Source organism: Dendropsophus ebraccatus, chromosome 2 (assembly GCF_027789765.1).
Source record: "Dendropsophus ebraccatus isolate aDenEbr1 chromosome 2, aDenEbr1.pat, whole genome shotgun sequence".
In the NCBI taxonomy this organism is placed as follows: domain Eukaryota; kingdom Metazoa; phylum Chordata; class Amphibia; order Anura; family Hylidae; genus Dendropsophus; species Dendropsophus ebraccatus.
Window position 1 is genome coordinate 132466845 of NC_091455.1, and position 22105 is coordinate 132488949.

At 43.1% G+C, this 22105-nt stretch overlaps 1 protein-coding gene across 2 annotated transcripts in view; it reads left to right on the forward strand.

Moving 5' to 3' along the window:
• MYRIP (myosin VIIA and Rab interacting protein) overlaps window positions 1–22105 on the forward strand; it is a 381686-nt gene that overhangs the window by 281798 nt on the left and 77783 nt on the right. For both annotated transcript variants that reach the window (XR_011361710.1, XM_069958351.1), the window contains exons 7-8: window positions 2806–2886; window positions 7021–7164. Coding sequence is in view for 1 of the 2 variants with exons in the window: in XM_069958351.1 (XP_069814452.1) it covers window positions 2806–2886; window positions 7021–7164 (225 nt within the window). In the remaining variant the exon portion in view is untranslated. The remainder of the gene's footprint in view (window positions 1–2805; window positions 2887–7020; window positions 7165–22105) is intronic.

Below are 22105 nucleotides of genomic sequence, written 5' to 3' on the forward strand. Positions count from 1 at the left end.
GCTCTTAAAGGGACCCATGTCGCTCTTAAAGGGACCCATGTCACTCTTAAAGGGACCCAAGTCCCTCTTAAAGGGACCCAAGTCGCTCTTAAAGGGACCCATATCGTTCTTAAAAGGAACCCATGTCGCTCTTAAAGGGACCCATGTCGCTCTTAAAAGGAACCCATGTCGCTCTTAAAGGGACTCATGTCGCTCTTAAAGGGACCCAAGTCGATCTTAAAGGGATCCAAGTTGCTCTTGAAGGGACGGAACCCAGCGTTAAAGTTTCTTTTAAAAGGAAGTCACTGGTAAAGGGGCGCTCTTTTCAAGCACTATGTATTTCCCTGGAAATGCAAAACTAGTTAAAAATACAAATGGCTTCTGCAAGTAGTAAAGTGTAAAGTGTTCAAACAAATGTAAAATGAAAATGCAATATGAGCAACAAAAATATATATTTAACCCTTAACGACATTGGGCGTAAGTATACGCTCCCGCAGGGTGGGCTTTAACGCAAATGGGCATATACTTACGCCCGATGTTTCCCCGATCGCTGTGTGTTCACACACAGCGGTCGGGGAAGATGGCCTGCTATAATGTATAGCAGGCCATCTTTGCTCATCGGCACGGGGGGTGATTAACCCCTTCCGTGCCGACGATCGCTGCTATATGCTGATCAATACAGATCAGCATATAGCAGCTAAATTCAGCTTTCCGGGTCATCGGTGACCCGGTGACCCGGAAGGCAATGGCGATTGGTGCTGTCCGAGATAGCACCAATCGCGATAAGTGTCCCCACCAAAGATGGCGCCGATGCCACCCCCACGATCGCCGTGATAGGCCGGCCAGTACCAGTACCGATCATACTGTAAAAACACAGTTTTGCCGGGTTCTGCACCCCTCAACTAGGTAGTTGAGGGGTGCAGAACAGGTGTGTGTGGTGCAGGTGTACCATACTCACCTGATCTGGGCGTCCGGAGCGAAGATCTGCGGTCCGCGCCGTCCTCGCGTCTTCTTCGCTTCACTTCCGGGTTCGGTTATCCAGCGTCGGAAATCTTCGGAAACGCTCGGGTCCTCGGGTTTGGCGGGTCTCGGCAATCTCCGGCAGCGTCGCTCTACTGCCCCCTAGCGGCTGATGAGTGAATATCATTCACTGATCAGTTGCTTTGGGTTAAAAAAAAAAATAAAAATCCAAAATTTTTTTATTTATTTTTTTTGCGCCCTAACGCCGCTAAGTGCTGATCAGCATCGCACATAAGTGCGCCGCTGATCAGCAACTCCTCCATTTTGGCATAGGGGCGTTTTTTTCCCCCCTATATCCTACCGCCACTGTCTGCTGATAAGTGCCGCACATAAGTGCGGCATTTATCAGCAGCTCCTTTCTTGGCCGTAGGGATATTTTTTCTTACTGTCAAAAAAACACGTAAAAAACACTACACTACACTACACTACACTACATGAAATAAAGTTTTACACTACACCACTACACTACACCACTTATATCTGAGGCTTGTGGTTGCGTCAAATAGCGCAATAGAGCCACATATGGAGTATTTTTATAAACTGCATGGCGGCTATCAGAGCCATGCAGACACCACTCCATATCACTCCGAGCTATGTCCCTGATGAATGCCCTAGCAGGAAACGCGTTGGACGCAGGAGATTAGTCCGCTGACTGGTAACTCTGACCTGTGAAAGCTTCAGAATGACGGTAACCCCTTCGCTGCACACACATTGCATAACTCCCGGTGCATGGGAATACCTACGCTGTTGTGATAAGCAATCTGGGACTGCTGGCTCTCCATGTTTGGACACTTAGGGAGGCATTTATTAAGTCCGGCGTTTTTTACGCCGGACTTAAAAATGCCCCCGCAGCTCCGGCGGTACGGGGATTTATGTAGAGGCGGACTGCCTGTACATAAATCCTGTGCGCGCCGGTGCGCACCGCCGAAAACCTACGCCAGCTGAGGACTGGAGTAGGTTTTCGGCGTACATTTGGGCGGAACGGATGATAAATCGCGCGGACTCTGAGTCCGCGCCCTCCGTTCCGCCCACTTCCCGCCTACTTTCCGCCCCCTGGCGTACTCGGCGGAAAGTGCCGATTTGCGATTATTTTATTCGCAAATCGGCCATTTGCGTATAAAATAATACGCAAATCGGCACTTTCCGCCAAAAATCATCCGTCCACCGGATGATACATGTGGCCCTAAATGTTATCTGGCCATCTATTGGACTAAATACTGGTACAGTATGATACTTTTTTGTACCGATGTCACTGTAAATAAATGAGCACTTTTGCAATCATAAGTTTTCATGATCTATGGTCTTGAACTATATGAAAACCAACATTTATATCAATGAGACTGTATTGAAAACGTAAATGTTGCACATAACAAGTAGCACTTGTTTGTAAGAGCTAAAAATTTAAGTTTTTGGGCTGTTGCAGACATTTTTAACATTTTTAACACATTTTAAAGTTTTGTGCAAACAATTTATTGTGCAAAAATTTGCTGCTTTTTGACACAAAAACATCTGAAGTGATGGGCGGCCAGAGTGATGTCACTGCAGAGCACTGCCTCAGTATTCATGAGAGGTAGCTGGCCGCTGAGGCAGATGAGTGCACCGAGGATGAAGGTATAAAAACTACCTTCCTTCCAATTTCATGCGCTATGGAAACATAACGGCTGTTATCCTGTAAGAGTGGAAACAACAGTCAGTGTCTAGGATTGATTCATGACCTTGGAAAGCCCTGCAGAGAGATGTGGGTTAATCTGGTATTGTCATTTCATAAAGCAGTGACTTGTACATAAATATTCTCTTTGACTTCAGGATAAACAGAATGAGGCTTGTTATTTACGGGAGCACAAGGAAGAACTGATTGAGGAACTAGCTACAACCATTGTGCAAAAGGTGAGTGTACGTCTCTGTTTTGTCCTAGATGCTTCTAGAAATTAAAAAAGTAAAACTATGAAAAAAACTTACAAGTGCTTCTTTTTATTAGTCACTTAAATTATTTTGTAGACAACTTAGGCAACCTAATACTGTAATGTGTTATCCATAGAGTCGGCATATCTGAAGAACACTGCAGCCCATCAGGGCCTTCCATAGCAATATCTTTATAGTGGGTCATCACTGGTTCTATGGAAACTCACAATTTATATTGCCAAGTATGTATAAGTAGCAGCACGGGACCTGGACAGCCACAACATCCACTGTGCAGGTGGAAAATGTATGTGAACCTCTATGATGACATCTCCAAATATAATTGGCTTGTCCAGCGAAAATCTTTTTATTTCAAATCAACTCGTGTCAGAAAGTTATATAGATTTGTAATTTACTTCAATTTAAAAGTCTCAAGTCTTTCTATAATTATTAGCTTCTGTATGTCATGCAGGAAGTGCTGTTCTATTTTCAGTCTGACTCACTGCTCTCTTCTGACATCTCTGGCCAAGACAGGAACTGTCCAGAGCACAAGAGGTTTTCTATGGGGATTTGCTACTAATCTGGACAGTTTCTGTCTCGGCCAGGGATGTCAGCAGAGAGCACTGTGTCAGACTGAATATTAAACAACATTTCCTGCATGACATTTATTAGCTAATAAGTATGGGAAGACTTAAGATTTTTTTAATGGAAGTAAATTACAACTCTATACAACTTTCTGACACCAGTTGATTTGAAAGAAAAAGATTTTCGCTGGACAACCCCTTTAAGGCCATGTTCACACAACGTAACAAGGCCGTGATAAATACTTCACTTACATTATGCTGCAGCTAGCGGGAATCCCGGCCAGAGTGTATACACATAGTACACACTCCGGCCCAGGATCGCTAGTGGCCATGCAAGAACTGGTGGTACTGCAGTACTGGCCAGGATGATCTTCAGTACCACCAACCGTTCTGTGATCCGGATGGCTCATAGAATGGCCGGCGTTACACATAGTGGGAACATGGCCTAAGGGAGCATTCACACGTTCAGCATCCGCAGTAGATTTGATGGTGCAAATTTGGGGCTGCGGATTTGATGCTGTAGCTATCATTGTGACTTAATTACTGAATACAGTATAAAATCTGCAGCTTCAAATCTGCGCCATTAAAATCCGCTGCCGATCCTGTAGCGTAAAGTAAACCATGCCAAGATTTGGAAAACTTTTAGCAGACATACTACAGAAAAGCATGAGCACTATAAAAATATTGCTAACAGCCAGGCTGTACATCATTTCACAGTTAGCCAAACTATCTACAAATGGAATAATTTGTATTAGGCACTCTATCAAAAACACAACTGGCAATGCTAAAAGAGCTGACAAAAGTCCCAATAGTAACAGATGACCTAAAGAAGACTCTACAAAATGCGTAAACCTCTGATCACATGTCCACTATTAGAAAAGCTCTGAAGAAGATTGGTGGTAATAGAAGAAAGCTACTACTATTTGCCTAGATGTTCCACTGTGCTTCTGAAAAAAACATTCTATGGCAAGATGAAACTAATTCAAATGGGTACCAGGACACATTACAGGAGAGTGAAAGGGCAGCAATGATCTCTGAAGACTTATTAGTGATGCTCACCTGTCCTTCTTCTCTAATGTGTCCTCCACCTATCTTTGCCTTGCATAACCTATTTAAGGCTAATTCCCCCACTCACTTGTGCCTGGGTAATATAGTTATTTTGCTATAGTGACAGTTCATGTTCCTGTCCCGCAATCCTGCATGTGACCTTTGCCTGTTTTCTGACATTGCATCTGCCTTACTCTTGTGTGCATCTGCCTTACTCTTGTGTACCTCACTGACTCTCTTGTGTTTGACTTGGACAGTCAATCTTTTCTTTGTTCCTGAATAGAGATGAGCGAACCGCGTTCGGGTTCGAGTTGATCCGAACCCGAACGTTCGGTATTTGATTAGCTGGGGCTGCTGAACTTGGATAAAGCTCTAAGGTTGTCTGTAAAACATGGATACAGCCAATGACTATATCCATGTTTTCCACATAGCCTTAGGGCTTTATCCAACTTCAGCAGCCACCGCTAATCAAATGCTGAAAGTTCGGGTTCGGATCGACTCGAGCATGCTCAAGGTTCGCTCATCTCTATTCCTTAAACTGGCTTTGGGCTAACTGAACATTTCCTGCTACCTGAATACTTCCAGATCTGCTACATTACCTTCTGTGGCTGTTACCCTTCTTGCGTAGAATTATCTGCTACAGACCAGCACCACCTACTAGATCTGCTTTCTTTTTTAGCTACACTGGACTCTTTATTATCCCCTGCTATTTCCACCAGGTCCTGGCCTTCTGCACTACCCTCAACTCTGCCTGTAGCCCTGTGTTTGATAACACTCTTACCTTAACCAGGAATACTCTTGTGGAACCGACCTGGTATGTTCTAGGAGCAGAAGGTCAGCTTCCATGTCCTAGAGCAGAATTAAGTGTGTAAATGTGGAAAATTATCAAACTGGTGTAAAGTAGAATTGGCTCAGTTGCCCCTAGCAACCAATGAGATTCCACCTTTCATTTTTCAAAGAATCTGTTAGGTTCTACTTTAGGGTGTGTGCACACTTCAGAAATTTGACGGAAAATCCGTTGCGGAATCCGGATGAAGGAATCCGCCCATGCATAGATTGTAGTCTATGACACATACAGAGACGCGCCTGCCCACCGCAGTCCGCAAGCGTCGGATTCCGGGACAGATTTTTCGCCAAATTTCCAATGTGTGCACATACCTGTACACCAGTTGATAAATCTCCCCTTTAGACTCAAACTGGTAAGGAAATAAAGCAGGTCCATACCCTTTGGGTTGTTATAACAGACAAGTCTGAAGAGGTCACAAGTCCATTTTAAGAACAATGAAGATACTGTACACTTGGAATGGGTTAGTCTGAGTCCTGACCTTAACCCTGTCAAAATCCTGTGATATGACCTGAAGAAAGTTGTGCATGCAGGGCATCCCAGGCATATTCATGAACCGACACACACTAAATTTCTTCTTAACATTGTGTGACACTTATTTGGAACTGTAGGTTTCTCCCTACATGGTGGACGTTTACCCATTGAACTTAGTAGAAGACATGAACAGTACAGTTTTGTTATTAGTTTACTTAGATTGTGTTTGACTATAATTGTGACTTAGGCCTAGTTTACAGATATCCGGCGATCCGGCAGCGCTTCCCTCCGGTGCCGAAGAGAAGCACTGGAGGGAAACGCATCTCTGAACTGATCCCATTGTTTTCAATGGGACAGTTTGGATGATCCATTCTACAACTGATGCCGCCGGACATCAGAACACAGCATGCAGCGTTCTGACGTACGGCCCGCTAGGCTCTCCGGCACCGCATCTACTAAAGTCTTTGGAGCGCCGGAGGCATGCCGTGTGCAGACACATGCATTATGCATCCTCCGGCTTTTTCCTCCGGCGCTCAATAGAGAAGTCCCTGTCCCTGCCCCCCTTGTGACCCTGGCTCTGCAACAGAGTGCCCCCTTGTAGGGGGTCAGCCCCCAGCTCCTCTGTACAGGTGCAGCACTATAGGACAGGGGTAGGGAACCTTGCCTCTCCAGCTGTTGTAAAACTACAACTCTCATCATGTTTCATCATGTCTGGGATGTATTTTAATACCATAGACCACTTATTGTATTTATAAATCAAGATTACTTACTGTATCTGTGTATTACTTTTGTGTATCACAATCTGTTATTATGAATATACAGAAATTAAATCATTTTATATAGAATCAAATGGAGTTTTTTCTTCACAAATTCATATGGTATCTGCAGGGGGAAAAAAGGCATGCTCCATTACATTGTGTTAGAAAGCAATTCTTAGAATGGGAGCATATGGAGCTGTGCAGAGACACTATACTGTGTCACACTGTGTGCCTATGGCTCTGTAACACCCTAGGGACTCTGTGTGCCACCATGCAGGCTCCTGCATATCTTTTGCTGTGTCTATAATTTATTATGTTTTTAAACTACCAAGACTTATTTAATCATTCTTATTGAGATGTAGTATTTAATATGAATTGTGCAATATTAAAATGTGCTTTTAATTTAACTGTGTAGATTATAAAGAGGAAAAAGAGCAAAGGCGAGCAGGCGGAGGCATTGTATGAGTGGCCGCAGTCCAGGGCCAGTGTTCTTACCTCCCCAGCTGTGTCGGAGAGAAGCATGCTGACCCTGCAGGAGAGAGGATCAGATACTTTGTGGGTAAGTGGAGAGTACTCTGTGAATACTAATTCATTTATTACAGGGAAAGCAGTCAGGAAATGGAACCGTGCTTTAGTAGCATTTAAAGCATATTCTCTGGCTGACAGGATCTGTAGCCTCTAATGATGTATTGACTCAAAATGTGTAGTTGTGAGTATATTGTATATTGTGAATATGTTAATTTCTTTTCACTTGTACAATAAAATCAACTCAGGAAAATGCACTGTAATTTAGTCTTTTAGTATGACATTTTGCCTTCCTTAGCATACTTTAATACATACGGTTTTCATGCTGTAACTTACCAGATTGGCCACTGTAGTAAACATTTACTACATAGAACGGCTTCTTTAAGTTAAACCTTTTCCTTTTCAATCCTGAACTATTGATTATTTGGCAGCCGCATTATCCTTCTCTGGAGTTTTGTAACCTTCTACGTATGATCAAGGACAGCTGCAGTGGTCGATTCTGTTTTTTACTAAAATCATTCACTTATCATCAGTCGCTTATTTTAAAAGTGAATTTCATTTCTTTTATAGTTTTTTAAAGCTTTTTATATCCCTTCTTCGTGGTGCAAATTATTTCAGGGATAACTAGTAAAGGAGATGTAATTACAAATTAATATTTTTATGGCTTTTGTCCAATTGGCACTGCTATAGTGTGCTGATATATCCCATATCTTAGTCAGATAATTTATACCATTTTGAGTGTTTTTCTCTGTTTCTAGTTAGGAAAATTCCTCCTCATATGCCCTATTATATGCACATCATTAAGGGGGGTCCCTGCTCGGAACTCGGGCTTGCCTTAGGGTGGATAGTGCCCTGTTCATACTCTCAATTGCCTCCCTCTGTTGATGAACAAACATTTAAGAATTATACTCATTTTATTATTTTTTATTATATGCAATATCCAATTTAAGTAAAAACGGCAGAATTTTAAACAGAGCCCGCTCCATGTCACATTGCTTCAATGAGATGCCTTGTACACCTCTGCTCTCATGTCATATCTTTTAGCGGAGAGCGGAGGCGCCTGAGGCATTGCATTGAACCAATGTGAAAGGCTCAGTTTCAAGCGGCGTCCACAGCACGGGCTCCTTTTGAGATTCCGCCGCTCTTACTCGGTGTGAACGGGCCCTAAGCCAGTAGTTATGATAAGATTTAAACCAACAATTAAAGGGAATCTGTCAGCACCCTGGGCCTATGTAGGTGTATGCTGTAGCTGGCTGTCCCGTTAAAAGCATTGTGCCTTTTGGTAATTTGTCAGTTCGGTGGATTATCTCAGATCTCCTACTGTAATGAAGTGTCAAGGAGGAGTTGTTTGTCCTGCGCAAATAATTGCTGTTATTTTAAAACAACGGCCGTTTGAGATTAAATGAGGGCCATCCACTTAATTTCAACAGTATGTGAACATAGCCTTTCTGTGTTTTCAATCCCCTCCTGGTTTTGATTGCAAAAATACTGACCAAATTCAGAGCAAAAATAAAACTGTGTGTGAACATAGCCTTAAAAATGATACAATAATGAGAAAATAATAATAATAATAAATATTAAATTTTTATCAGGGGAGTTAAACTAAAGAATCAACTGCTGGTGGTGTCTAGACAGGTGAGTTACCCCTAGACCTTAAAGCGACTCTGTACCCACAATCTGACCCCCACAAACCACTTGTACCTTCAGATAGCTGCTTTTAATCCAAGATCTGTCCTGCAGTCCATTCGGCAGGTGATGCAGTTATTGTCATAAAAATTTTATTTTAAAATTGCAGCCCCGTGCCGTACGGGCGTATCTGTGCCCTAACTTTGCACCACCCATTCCGTCCCTCCTCCCCATCCTTTTCATCTTTAGGAATGCCACTGGGAACATTTACTTCTGTTTGAACATTGCACAGGTGTCTTAATGATCCAGCCCATGTGCTGTGGTAACACAGGTGGGGAATAGGAGGCAATCTGCCTGGAGCATTCCTAATGATGAAGAGGGCGGGGAGGAGGAACGGAGGGGTGGTGCAAAGTTAGGGCACAGATACGCCCGTAGAGCATGGAGCTGCAATTTTAAAAGTAATGTTTTAGGGCAATAACTGCATCACCTGCCAAACGACCGCAGGATAGATCTTGGATTAAAAGCAGCTATCTGAAGGTACAAGTGGTTTGGGGGGGTGAGATTGTGGGTACAGAGTCGCTTTAACTCCAACACATTTGGGCTCAGAGATTCAAATTCAAATCTGAGTGTTTCTTTTAGTCTTAAACTACCTACAGAGGACTGATCTGCAATCAGAGACACTCACTGATAGCTGAGCGAGCCGGAGGATGGGCAGCATTGATTAGAGATGATTGAATTGTTAATCTAAACGAAGCAAAGCACTTTGTTTGATTAGCGCTCTGCTCATCAAGTTGGCTGGCTGTCAACCCTGCTCTGCTCCCTGCTGCTCCACCCCGGGTGCCAGAGAAAAACTGAGAGAAGTTTCCCAGAATTGGATCCAGCTTTTCCTGGGAGGAGTGGCAGGGAGCAGAGCAGCGCTGACAGGCAGCCGACTTGATAAGCGGAGCACTGATAAAACTAATCAATTTGCTTTGTTTAGATGAGCGATTTGCTCATCTCTAGCAGTAATTATTCATTAAGAGGAGGGAGGAGAAAGGAGTGGTGAGGTGTGCCAGAGTGAGGCACAAGCTCTGAGCGACAACTTCTGTTTGACTCTTCATTTCAGTAGAAGACCAGAGATTGTGCATAATCCACTCCACAAATTACCAAAAGGCACCATGCTCACAGGGAATCTGCCAACTACAGCACACTATCAACACCTCAGGTAGGGCCTGGTTTCTCACAGATTCCCTTTAAGGGTGTTTTTACATTGTGTGCGCGGCACTTCAATGTGCATACAAAACTGCATCTAAAAACTCTCTTGAATATCTCATCCACAATCCCTTAAGCCCAAAATTAATCACAGGGACAAGCTTTCTGAATCTATGTTTGTTAGAGACCCTCCTTAAGGTCTATTTATTCGGTCACTTTCAGGAAGGATTCCAGTTACAAAACTTCCCATGTCATGTCAGCCCCTAATATTTAAAGGGAACCTGTCACCCCCCATGCCAGGGTGAAGGCCGTCTGAGGTGAGTCCAACGAACATAGAGAATGAATGGAGCCTTCATTCTCTATGGGTGTCAGACTCATCTCAGGAGCGCGTGCACGGCTTCCGACTTCCCTGGACCGGCTCTAGGTGCGGGACTTGGAGAGAAGGGGTAAGTATAAGGGTCTCTAGCGGGGTCGGATGGCCTTCACCCCGGCACGGGGTTCCCTTTAAAGTGACACTGTCACCCCCTTTTTGCATTATGACTTCTCTTCATAGATGTAAAGGGTATCATACGTCATGGTGTTTGTTGCAGTAAAAAGTGATCTTTTATCATCTGTGGATTATGTTATCTGGGCGGGGCTTCACGGCTGAAGTGCCACTAAGCCCCGCCCACAACACCACCATTGGCTCCTCCTCCATGACATCATCGTCACATTGGCCCCACCCCTTGATGGCCAATGGAACAGGCCAGCCTAAAGGTCTAGGCCCCACCCCCTCTAGGTCGGCCCATACAATGGCCGCAGAGATGGTGGGGTCTATGCACTGATGACGTGACAATGGGCGGGCCCACGAAGCCCCCCATATAGCACAATCCGCAGATGATAAAAGATCACTTTTTACTAGAAGAAGAAGATATAAAATAAAGTATAAAAACTGCAAAATTTTCCCTTTACACCTCTGTAGAGAAGTCAGAATGCAAAAAGGGGGTGACAGTGTCACTTTACGTACAGTATACCAGTTAAGGGCGCCGAATCACGTGGCGCCTCTGCGGCCGTCCGTCCAATGAATGACGGACGTGCTGGATGACGTGTGCGGGGACACGCTTCTCCAGTGACGTCATCCAGCACGTCCGTCATTCATTGGACGGACGGCCACAGAGGCGCCACACTCCTCCAGCGCCTCTCTCCCGCCTCTCCTCACCCGGCGGTTATTCAAGTTCACCCCAGCGGCACCAAGCTTAGATAGTGGGTGAGTACAACCGGAGGGACGGCAGGGGTGGCGGCCGGCCAGTAATGTGTGTGGGGGGACCGCGGCCTGGGCGGGGGATTGGTAGTGTGTCTGTTGTGATGGTGGCCAGGTGCGGTAGTCAGTGCGTGTGGGGTGCGAGGGGGGGGGTATGTATAGACTGCACAGTACCACTTCCCTCAGTGTCTGTATATATAGACTGCACAGTACCACTTCCCTCAGTGTCTGTATATATAGACTGCACAGTACCACTTCCCTCAGTGTGTATGTATAGACTGCACAGTACCACTTCCCTCAGTGTCTGTATGTATAGACTGCACAGTACCACTTCCCTCAGTGTCTGTATGTATACACTGCACAGTACCACTTCCCTCAGTGTGTATATATAGACTGCACAGTACCACTTCCCTCAGTTCCTGTATATATAGACTGCACAGTACCACTTCCCTCAGTGTCTGTATATATAGACTGCACAGTACCACTTCCCTCAGTGTCTGTATGTATAGACTGCACAGTACCACTTCCCTCAGTGTCTGTATGTATACACTGCACAGTACCACTTCCCTCAGTGTGTATATATAGACTGCACAGTACCACTTCCCTCAGTGCCTGTATATATAGACTGCACAGTACCACTTCCCTCAGTGTCTGTATATATAGACTGCACAGTACCACTTCCCTCAGTGTGTATGTATAGACTGCACAGTACCACTTCCCTCAGTGTCTGTATGTATAGACTGCACAGTACCACTTCCCTCAGTGTCTGTATGTATAGACTGCACAGTACCACTTCCCTCAGTGTCTGTATGTATACACTGCACAGTACCACTTCCCTCAGTGTGTATATATAGACTGCACAGTACCACTTCCCTCAGTGCCTGTATATATAGACTGCACAGTACCACTTCCCTCAGTGTCTGTATATATAGACTGCACAGTACCACTTCCCTCAGTGTGTATGTATAGACTGCACAGTACCACTTCCCTCAGTGTCTGTATGTATAGACTGCACAGTACCACTTCCCTCAGTGTCTGTATGTATACACTGCACAGTACCACTTCCCTTAGTGTGTATATATAGACTGCACAGTACCACTTCCCTCAGTGCCTGTATATATAGACTGCACAGTACCACTTCCCTCAGTGTCTGTATATATAGACTGCACAGTACCACTTCCCTCAGTGTCTGTATGTATAGTCACAGTACCACTTCCCTCAGTGTCTGTATGTATAGACTGCACAGTACCACTTCCCTCAGTGTCTGTATGTATAGACTGCACAGTACCACTTCCCTCAGTGTCTGTATGTATAGACTGCACAGTACCACATCCCTCAGTGTCTGTATGTATAGACTGCACAGTACCACTTCCCTCAGTGTCTGTATGTATACACTGCACAGTACCACTTCCCTCAGTGTCTGTATGTATAGACTGCACAGTACCACTTCCCTCAGTGTCAGTATGTATAGACTGCACAGTACCACTTCCCTCAGTGTCTGTATGTATATACACTCCACAGTACCACTTCCCTCAGTGTCTGTATGTATATACACTGCACAGTACCACTTCCCTCAGTGTCTGTATATATAGACTGCACAGTACCACTTCCCTCAGTGTCTGTATGTATAGTCACAGTACCACTTCCCTCAGTGTCTGTATGTATAGACTGCACAGTACCACTTCCCTCAGTGTCTGTATGTATAGACTGCACAGTAACACTTCCCTCAGTGTCTATAGGTATATACACTGCACAGTACCACTTCCCTCAGTGTCTGTATGTATAGACTGCACAGTACCACTTCCCTCAGTGTCAGTATGTATAGACTGCACAGTACCACTTCCCTCAGTGTCTGTATGTATATACACTCCACAGTACCACTTCCCTCAGTGTCTGCATGTATATACACTGCACAGTACCACTTCCCTCAGTGTCTGTATATATAGACTGCACAGTACCACTTCCCTCAGTGTCTGTATGTATAGTCACAGTACCACTTCCCTCAGTGTCTGTATGTATAGACTGCACAGTACCACTTCCCTCAGTGTCTGTATGTATAGACTGCACAGTACCACTTCCCTCAGTGTCTGTATGTATAGACTGCACAGTACCACTTCCCTCAGTGTCTGTATGTATAGACTGCACAGTACCACTTCCCTCAGTGTCTGTATGTATAGACTGCACAGTACCACTTCCCTCAGTGTCTGTATGTATAGACTGCACAGTACCACTTCCCTCAGTGTCTGTATGTATAGTCACAGTACCACTTCCCTCAGTGTCTGTATGTATAGACTGCACAGTACCACTTCCCTCAGTGTCTGTATGTATAGTCACAGTACCACTTCCCTCAGTGTCTGTATGTATAGACTGCACAGTACCACTTCCCTCAGTGTCTGTATGTATAGACTGCACAGTACCACTTCCCTCAGTGTCTGTATGTATAGACTGCACAGTACCACTTCCCTCAGTGTCTGTATGTATAGACTGCACAGTACCACTTCCCTCAGTGTCTGTATGTATAGACTGCACAGTACCACTTCCCTCAGTGTCTGTATGTATAGACTGCCCAGTCCCCCTTCCCTCAGTGTCTGTCTGTATATAGACTGCACAGTACCACTTCCCTCAGTGTCTGTATGTATATACACTGCACAGTACCACTTCCCATATACATTGCCACAGGGGCTATATGTCATCGGCTGCCGGGGGCTATATATATATATATATATATATATATATATATATATATAGTAGCTCATTGCCGGTAAGATGGCAGCTGGCTGAGCGTATTTGGCAAAAGAAGAAGGGCTTGTTCTTCATTACTGCAGAGAGCTTGTCCAGAATGGCCCCTTCAGTGAGCCCCCAATATTGTCTTGATGACAATATTATCCTGATACAAGTTGTATGGAAATATTTACCTGTTTTACAATAAGATGCTGGTTTCTTCTGTGGTGCTGATAGGTGAGGTACGTTTTACAGTTAGAAAAGCTCCAACATTAGGTATCTCCCTGCGACCTAGTTTGCTTGCCAGCACCATGGCCAAAAAATCTTCTTGGCTGGTACGTATGGGTTTCTTTGGGTGTGAACACTGTAGGTATGCTTGCAGCAATGTCTCATCACCCTGGTATGGTTTTGTTTCTAATGCCACAGAAGTAATGCATTGAATTTAGCAATATACTGAATTACATGGAGTGCCTTGTAACATACAACACGTTTAATATCCAACTTGAGATGTACGTCGTGATAGCTCAGGGTGAGAATGTGCAGATAGATCTCACATATTTATCTAGCTACACATCACCATTGAAATGTATCTTCTGTGATAATTCACTTTGCCACAGTACATTTAAAGTCTTACTGTCGCTGTTTTTTTTTTTTTTTTTTTGCAGAAATCAATAGTACAGGCAATTTTAAGAAACTTTGTAATTGGGTTTCTTAGGCAAATATGCAATCATCTGCATTCAAAAAGACTTTCCCTCCTCTCTCTCATTCACTGCTCAATATCATGAAATCTCTTTTACATCATTCGAACCCTGTGTAACCTATGGAGAGCGGGGGGGGGGGGGGGGGAGGGAGATTAGTCACCAGTAGAGAGCAGAGAACAAAGGATTACACAGTGGGAGCTGTGTAAAAGCCGGTATTCAGAGGTTAGAGAGGTCAGTGCTGACTTCAAAGGAGATAGCCCAGTGATTTTTTGGTGCCTCATCTCCCTCCAACCCTCCCCTTTCCATAGACAACCTTGAAGACAGGGTGGAGAGCTTCAAACTGCTTTTTCATGATAAAAATCTAATAAGCCCAATTACAAAGTTTCCTAAAATCGCCTGTACTATTGATTTCTGCAAAAAAGTCCTACCTCAGACTTAAATATTGCACTAAAGGTTCTATTTTGCTTTCTTATTCTGTTATTTATGAGGACTTAATGTTAGGGCCATTTCATATTTGCCACACTTGTCCTGTTCTAGTTTGCATTTTATCATGAGGTTGCTGTACAACATTTGCCTTTTTATTTTATGTGTATAGTGTCAAACATTGTTATAAGATGTAGCACAATGGACATCTGAAAAGTTGCCTTCATTTGGACTAGACTGGGCAGATTGAGAAATATGGAGTCCATTCTCAGATTCACTCCTTTTACTGCAATTATACTAGAAATTACATTAAATTGCTGCCAATACATTGATAAATATACCCCAGTGTTGCACCATGGGGCACATTACTTAAAGGAATCCTGGGCATGGGATGGATGATTATTCTAATCAGAAAAGTGAAATATTTTTACACAATGAATTCCCTGAATGATCGTGTTATTAAAATCAAGTCCCCTTATAATTAAATAATATCGATATATGAACGGAGGTAAAAGTTGTTCAGTGTTAATAGGAGGAAACAAACAGCATACTGTACAATGCTGCATTTAGAGCTTGAAAACTAGAAATATGACAGCAATATCTCAGTGCCTGACGTTTTATAGGTTATAGTAAATCATTTTACGCTGTGCTACTAGTGGTGTCGCACAATAGACTGGATGAAATACAATTGTGACATAAAGCTGAAACTGTGCTTGGCAACTAAAATAGACAGTTATGTAAAAACTAGATGTTTCAGCATCAAGACATTTATCAATAAAAATATGGAGAAAATTGAGAGGCAGATTACATTGGATGACAATTTTTGCAAAAGATCTGCTCCCTTGAAATTTTGAGGTGAATATAATAAACCCATTCGAGGCAAGAGACAATATAATTTTGAATAGTCTATATCACATAGAAATTTTGAGAAACAAACATTGTACTCTGGTCTGTTACATACCATATTAGTGTCCAGCAATAGTAAAGTATGGGTAGAATATAATAAACAGATTACCCTCAATGCAGGCCATACAGGTGCATAAAGATAATGATCATTGGACCCATTGAAGTAACTGCACCCATCAGGGGCGTAGCTAGGATACATGGGGCCCCATAGCAAAAAACTGTATGGGGCCCCCTCCCCTATATACACTACCGTTCAAAAGTTTGGGGTCACATTGCATTGTCCTTATTTTTGAAGGAAAAGCACTGTACTTTTCAATGAAGATAAATTTTAACTAGTCCTAACTTTAAACAAATACACTCTATACATTGCTAATGTAGTAAATTACTATTCTAGCTGCAAATGTCTGGTTTTTGGTGCAATATCTACATAGGTGTATAGAGGCCCATTTCCAGCAACTATCACTCCAGTGTTCTAATGGTACAATGTGTTTGCTCATTGGCTCAGAAGGCTAATTGATGATTAGAAAACCCTTGTGCAATCATGTTCACACATCTTAAAACAGTCTAGCTCGTTACAGAAGCTACAAAACTGACCTTCCTTTGAGCAGATTGTGTTTCTGGAGCATCACAATTGTGGGGTCAATTAAACGCTCAAAATGGCCAGAAAAAGAGAACTTTCATCTGAAACTCGACAGTCTATTCTTGTTCTTAGAAATGAAAGCTATTCCATGCGAGAAATTGCTAAGAAATTGAAGATTTCCTACAACGGTGTGTACTACTCCCTTCAGAGGACAGCACAAACAGGCTCTAACCAGAGTAGAAAAAGAAGTTAGAGGCCGTGTTGCACAACTAAGCAAGAAGATAAGTACATTAGAGTCTCTAGTTTGAGAAACAGACACCTCACAGGGCCCCAACTGGCATCTTCATTAAATAGTACCCGCAAAACACCAGTGTCAAAATCTACAGTGAAGAGGCGGCTGCGGCATTTTGGGCTTCAGGGCAGAGTGGCAAAGAAAAAGCCATATGTGAGACTGGCCAATAAAAGAAAAATATTAAGATGGGTAAAAGAACACAGACATTGGACAGAGGAAGACTGGAAAAAAGTGTTGTGGACAGATTAATCCAAGTTTGAGGTGTTTGGATCACAAAGAAGAACGTTTGTGAGACGCAGAACCAATGAAAAGATGCTGGAAGAATGCCTGACGCCATCTGTTAAGCATGGTGGAGGTAATGTGATGGTCTGGGGTTGCTTTGGTGCTGGTAAGGTGGGAGATTTGTACAGGGTAAAAGGGATTCTGAATAAGGAAGGCTATCACTCAGTTTTGCAACGCCATGCCATACCCAGTGGGCAGCGCTTGATTGGAGCCAATTTCATCCTACAACAGGACAATGACTCTAAATACACCTCCAAATTGTGCAAGAACTATTTACAGCAGAAGCAGGCAGCTGGTATTCTATCAGTAATGGAGTGGCTAGCGCAGTCACAGATCTGAACCCCATTGAGCTGTTGTGGGAGCAGCTTGACCGTATGGTACGCCAGAAGTACCCATCCAACCAATCCAACTTGTGGGAGCTGCTTCTAGAAGCGTGGGGTGCAATTTCTCCAGCTTACCTCAACAGATTAATAGCTAGAATGCCAAAGGTGTGCAATGCTGTAATTGCTGCAAAAGGAGGATTCTTTGACGAAAGCAAAGTTTGATGTAAAAACAATGTTATTTCAAATACAAATCATTATTTCTAACCTTGTCAATGTCTTGACTCTATTTTCTATTCATTTCGCAACGTATTGTGGTGAAGAAGTGTGACTTTTCATGGAAAACATAAAAATTGTTTGGGTGACCCCAAACTTTTGAACAGGAGTGTATATATATATATATATATATATATATATATATATATATTCGGTGATGTGGCCAAAAAATAAACCTCTTGTGGCCAGAGACAAAATCCTGCGTGCAGCCACAACAGTGACTGGCAGAGCAGAAAGCCAATGTCTACGTGTTCTGTCCATCCACTGTATTTAACTATAACAGCCTATTAGGAGCCTCATGGTTATATACATAGGTGCAGGAGCAGACTACCTTTCCGCTTAACCCCTTATGTACTGCAGTGTGTAAGTGACCTAGTGTTCTCTTACATGCTGCAACACAAAAAAAGGGTTAATAAAGAAGACAATTAGCTCTCTCCTTCACTACTCCTGCACCGATAACCCCTGACCTCTACCGGAGCTCAGAGAACAGAGGTCAGAGGTTATCAGAGTAATGAGGCAGAGAGCTAATTGTTAACCCTTTTTTGTGTTGCAGCATATAAAAGAACACTGGGTCACTTACACACTGCAGTACATAAGGGGTTAAGCAAAAGGACACAGGAGGCTCTTATCTTCCCTGTGCAGGGCCCCCTCCCTCCAAGGGCCCTATAGCAAATGCCTTCCCTGCCTCTATGAAAGCTACGTCACTGGCACCCATATGGCTTGCACTGAGGGTAATCTGTTCATGATTTTCTACGTATTGCTTGACCAGACTATTGATTGCGGCCTTCACAGTATTTTATGAACACATGTGATGGTTGTGACAACCAGGCCTGATGAGCCTTGATTCATTTGATGAGTTACCAGTCTTTAACATTTATACTTGTCACCCAATGAGGTGCCCTGCCTTCTTTTCGTTTTCTATCCTAGCAATAGTAGGTTGACATTGATAGATTCTAGGGTAAAAATACCAAATGTAAATGCAGAAAATTAATTTTCAATTACATTTTGCACTTTATCGGTTTGTAAACTTCAAGAAGGTGGTCTACCAATTTGACGTAGTTTTGTGCTGGATAGTTGCCAATGAAATTCTCACAAACATCCTGTTCAAAAAAGTCATGTGTTAAGTCATCTTGGCAGCTTAAGAAAGAAACTTTTGTACCAGGTGACAGCAAATGTCATCCTTGAAGCCTTGAAGCTAGTAACTCTGCATTTGCTTTTAAAAAACATAAGTTCTGAACCAAATCATTTAGTTCTTGCTGTGTAAGAAGTCTAAATCTGCGTTGTTCCCCATCTCTGACTGAAGGACTGCAACATCTTCATCAGCTGCCTTCTCTAGGCTCCATGTCTCTGGTGACTTTGGTGCTAGAAGAGTGTCATCATGTGTTACTGGTCTCATAGCTGAAGGCAGATTGGGATATTCAATGGATTTCCTATTGTTAGCAGAGAAACCATAGACATTGGTTAGACAGAAATAGCAGTGGGTCACATGATCCTTCTGTTCTCGCCATATCATTGGGACAACAAACGGCATTGACTTTTGAGAGCCTCTTAGCCAACCTCTAAGACCAACAGCACATCTTCCACAATAGATGTGACGAGCCCAGGATGTGTCTTTATCACCAATTTTACAGCCTCTGCAGCAGCGTCCAGGCGGGTCTAGGTGCCTAGTATGTAACTATTCCACTGAAGTTTTGTAACTTCAACAAAATGGAAGGAATTCACGCCTTTACTTGCCTATAAATTACATGCAGGGGCTGGCTGGCAAACTTTATTCTGGGGGGCAAGCACACAGCAGTGGCCCATGAGTAGTGGATAATGGCCAGGGCACATATACTTAAAGAAGAACTCTTGTTGAACCTAAACATCTCAAGCCGGCAGGGGGTGAGTGGAACATAATAAAGAATCCATACTTACCTGTCCCTATGCCCCCGCAGTGCTGCACCACTGCTCACAGACCGGTTCCTGCAGCTTCTGGTCCTGCAACGTCACGCACTGGGGCGAGTGGGTACTTCCTGCCGGGACATGACAATGCAGAAACGGGAGGAGCAGGATAACGGTAGCTGTGAGAGAGGTGGTGAACCTGTCCTGCAGGGGCACAGAGACGGGTAAGTATAGATTCTTTTTTATGTTCCTCCAACCTCTGCCACCCCAGGATTTTTATATAAGGCCAGAATTTAATCTGCTCTGGATTGGATTATACCTTGTATGGACATGGACATCATACTATTACTGACCAAATCCTGTATACTTACATTACCAATAATACTAGTATACAAGGGTCAAATAATACCGCCATACCATGACCACATACTACAATCACATAGTAACCACATTATAAATGGTTACTTAATAATACCGTCACAATATGAGCATTACTACTATACTGGTACTTAACTCCACCACACAGGGGCCAATATTCCCCCATACAATGACCAAATAGTGGTAGATACCAGCTGTACACAAGCTCTGTATACCATGTAAGTACAGTGCAGACACATCCAGTGACTCACAGGTGACGTCTTCTCTGATCAGAGTCGGTCAGGTTTCCTTTTCTTTTCCATCATGAAGAATTCTTCCAACCACAAGTCATTACAGCAGTATCTGCCAGACAAACATCTTCAGCACCTCACTTTTACAGCACATTTATCCACCTTTATAAAACTCCCCATCATAGTGCCCCTAAACACTAACAGTAACTTCTTTAAAGACCAATCTGTAGTCCCTTCCCTTTTCTGTGCCTCTGTTTAAAGTTAGGTCCCTTCTTTATGCCTGTATCTGTAATGAGACCCCGTCTTTGTTCCCCATCTGTAGTTGTGCCCCATGACTTTGCCCTCATCTGTAGTTAGGCCCTCCTCTCCTTATGCTAAGTGAATGGCATCCCTTTGTCCTAATGAACTGTACTACTGTCCCCCTGGATAAACTGTGCCTTTTATGAACTGTGTCACTATGAACTGTGTCACTGTGTAACTATAGTAAATAGTACCACTGTCCCCCCGTACTATACTGTACTAATGTACTGTACCACTGTCCTCTCTAATGTTTTGTATCACTGCCCTCTCTAATGTACTGTACCACTGACCCACCTAATATACTGTACCACTGTCCTCTAATGTACTGTACCTACTGTACCAACACAAGAAAATATTACTATAGTAAAAGAGTAGTAGATGCTTGGAACAAACATGCAGCAGATGTGGTAGGGGAATCTACAATAACAGAATTTAAACATGCCTGGAATAAAACATATATCAATCCTAAAATAATAAGGAATTACTAAAATGACAGACTAGATAAACCAGGTGGCTTTTTAACCCTTCACATCAGTAAAATGTATACAGTATATATGTTCCTACTGCACATACCCCGTGCAGTAGGAATGTATATATAGGTTCCTGGCTGACAGGGTTCTTGATGTAAGCGGGAGCGCTGCAGGGACTGCGATCCAGCTCACATCACTGAGTCCGGGGCCGCAGGTAATAAGATCCAGCAGCTGACTCTCATATACCCCTCAGATCAAGCATCTAGCACTGAGCAAGGCTGCTGGGGTCCCACTCGCATGTGCCGACAGGCAGGGGTAAACTCCTTACCTCCGTCCTGTCGGTTCGTCGATCTATGTACAGAGTCTGCTCTCAGGCAGGCTCTATACATAGATTTCAGTTAACACTGATCTATGCTATGCTATGGCATAGCATAGACCAGTACATGCAATCTAATGATTGCATTTTTTACAGTAACTAAAAGTGTAAAAAAAAAAAAGTGTAATGAAAAAGTGTTATAAATGTATAAAAAAAAACCTTATAACCCCCCCCCAATAAAAGTTTAAAAGACCCTTTGCCCATTATAAAAAATAAAATATAAATAAATAAACATATTACATATCGTAGTGTGCGGAATCATCCGATCTATTAAAATATAACATTATTGTTCCCGCACGGTGAACGGTGTATACGGAAAAAACAAACGCACCAGGATTGCTGATTTTATGAAATTATATATCACAGCAAAATTTGTAAAAAGCAATCAAAATTTTTCTGTTACACCAATATGATATTAATAAAAATTAGAGATCATGGCGCAAAAAATGACACCTCAACCAGCCCTGTAAGTGGAAAAATAAAAGCGCTATGGCTCTTAGAAGGTGGGGAGGAACATTGCATTAATTTGACCCGGACATCAGTGCATCAAAGGGCTCTGTCTTGAAGGGGTTAAAGTGCCTAGGATAAACAAATATCTATCATAATAAGAACGGAAGTATTATAGGGCTGACTAGATGGACCAGGTGATCTTTTTCTGCCAAAATTTCTTTTATGTTTCTTAGATTCACATACACATAGTAAAGCTTCAGCATGTTCAAAGAAAGACAACCAAAGTAATAAATGGAATAGATGTACTACAGTACCCAAAAAGAATATCACAA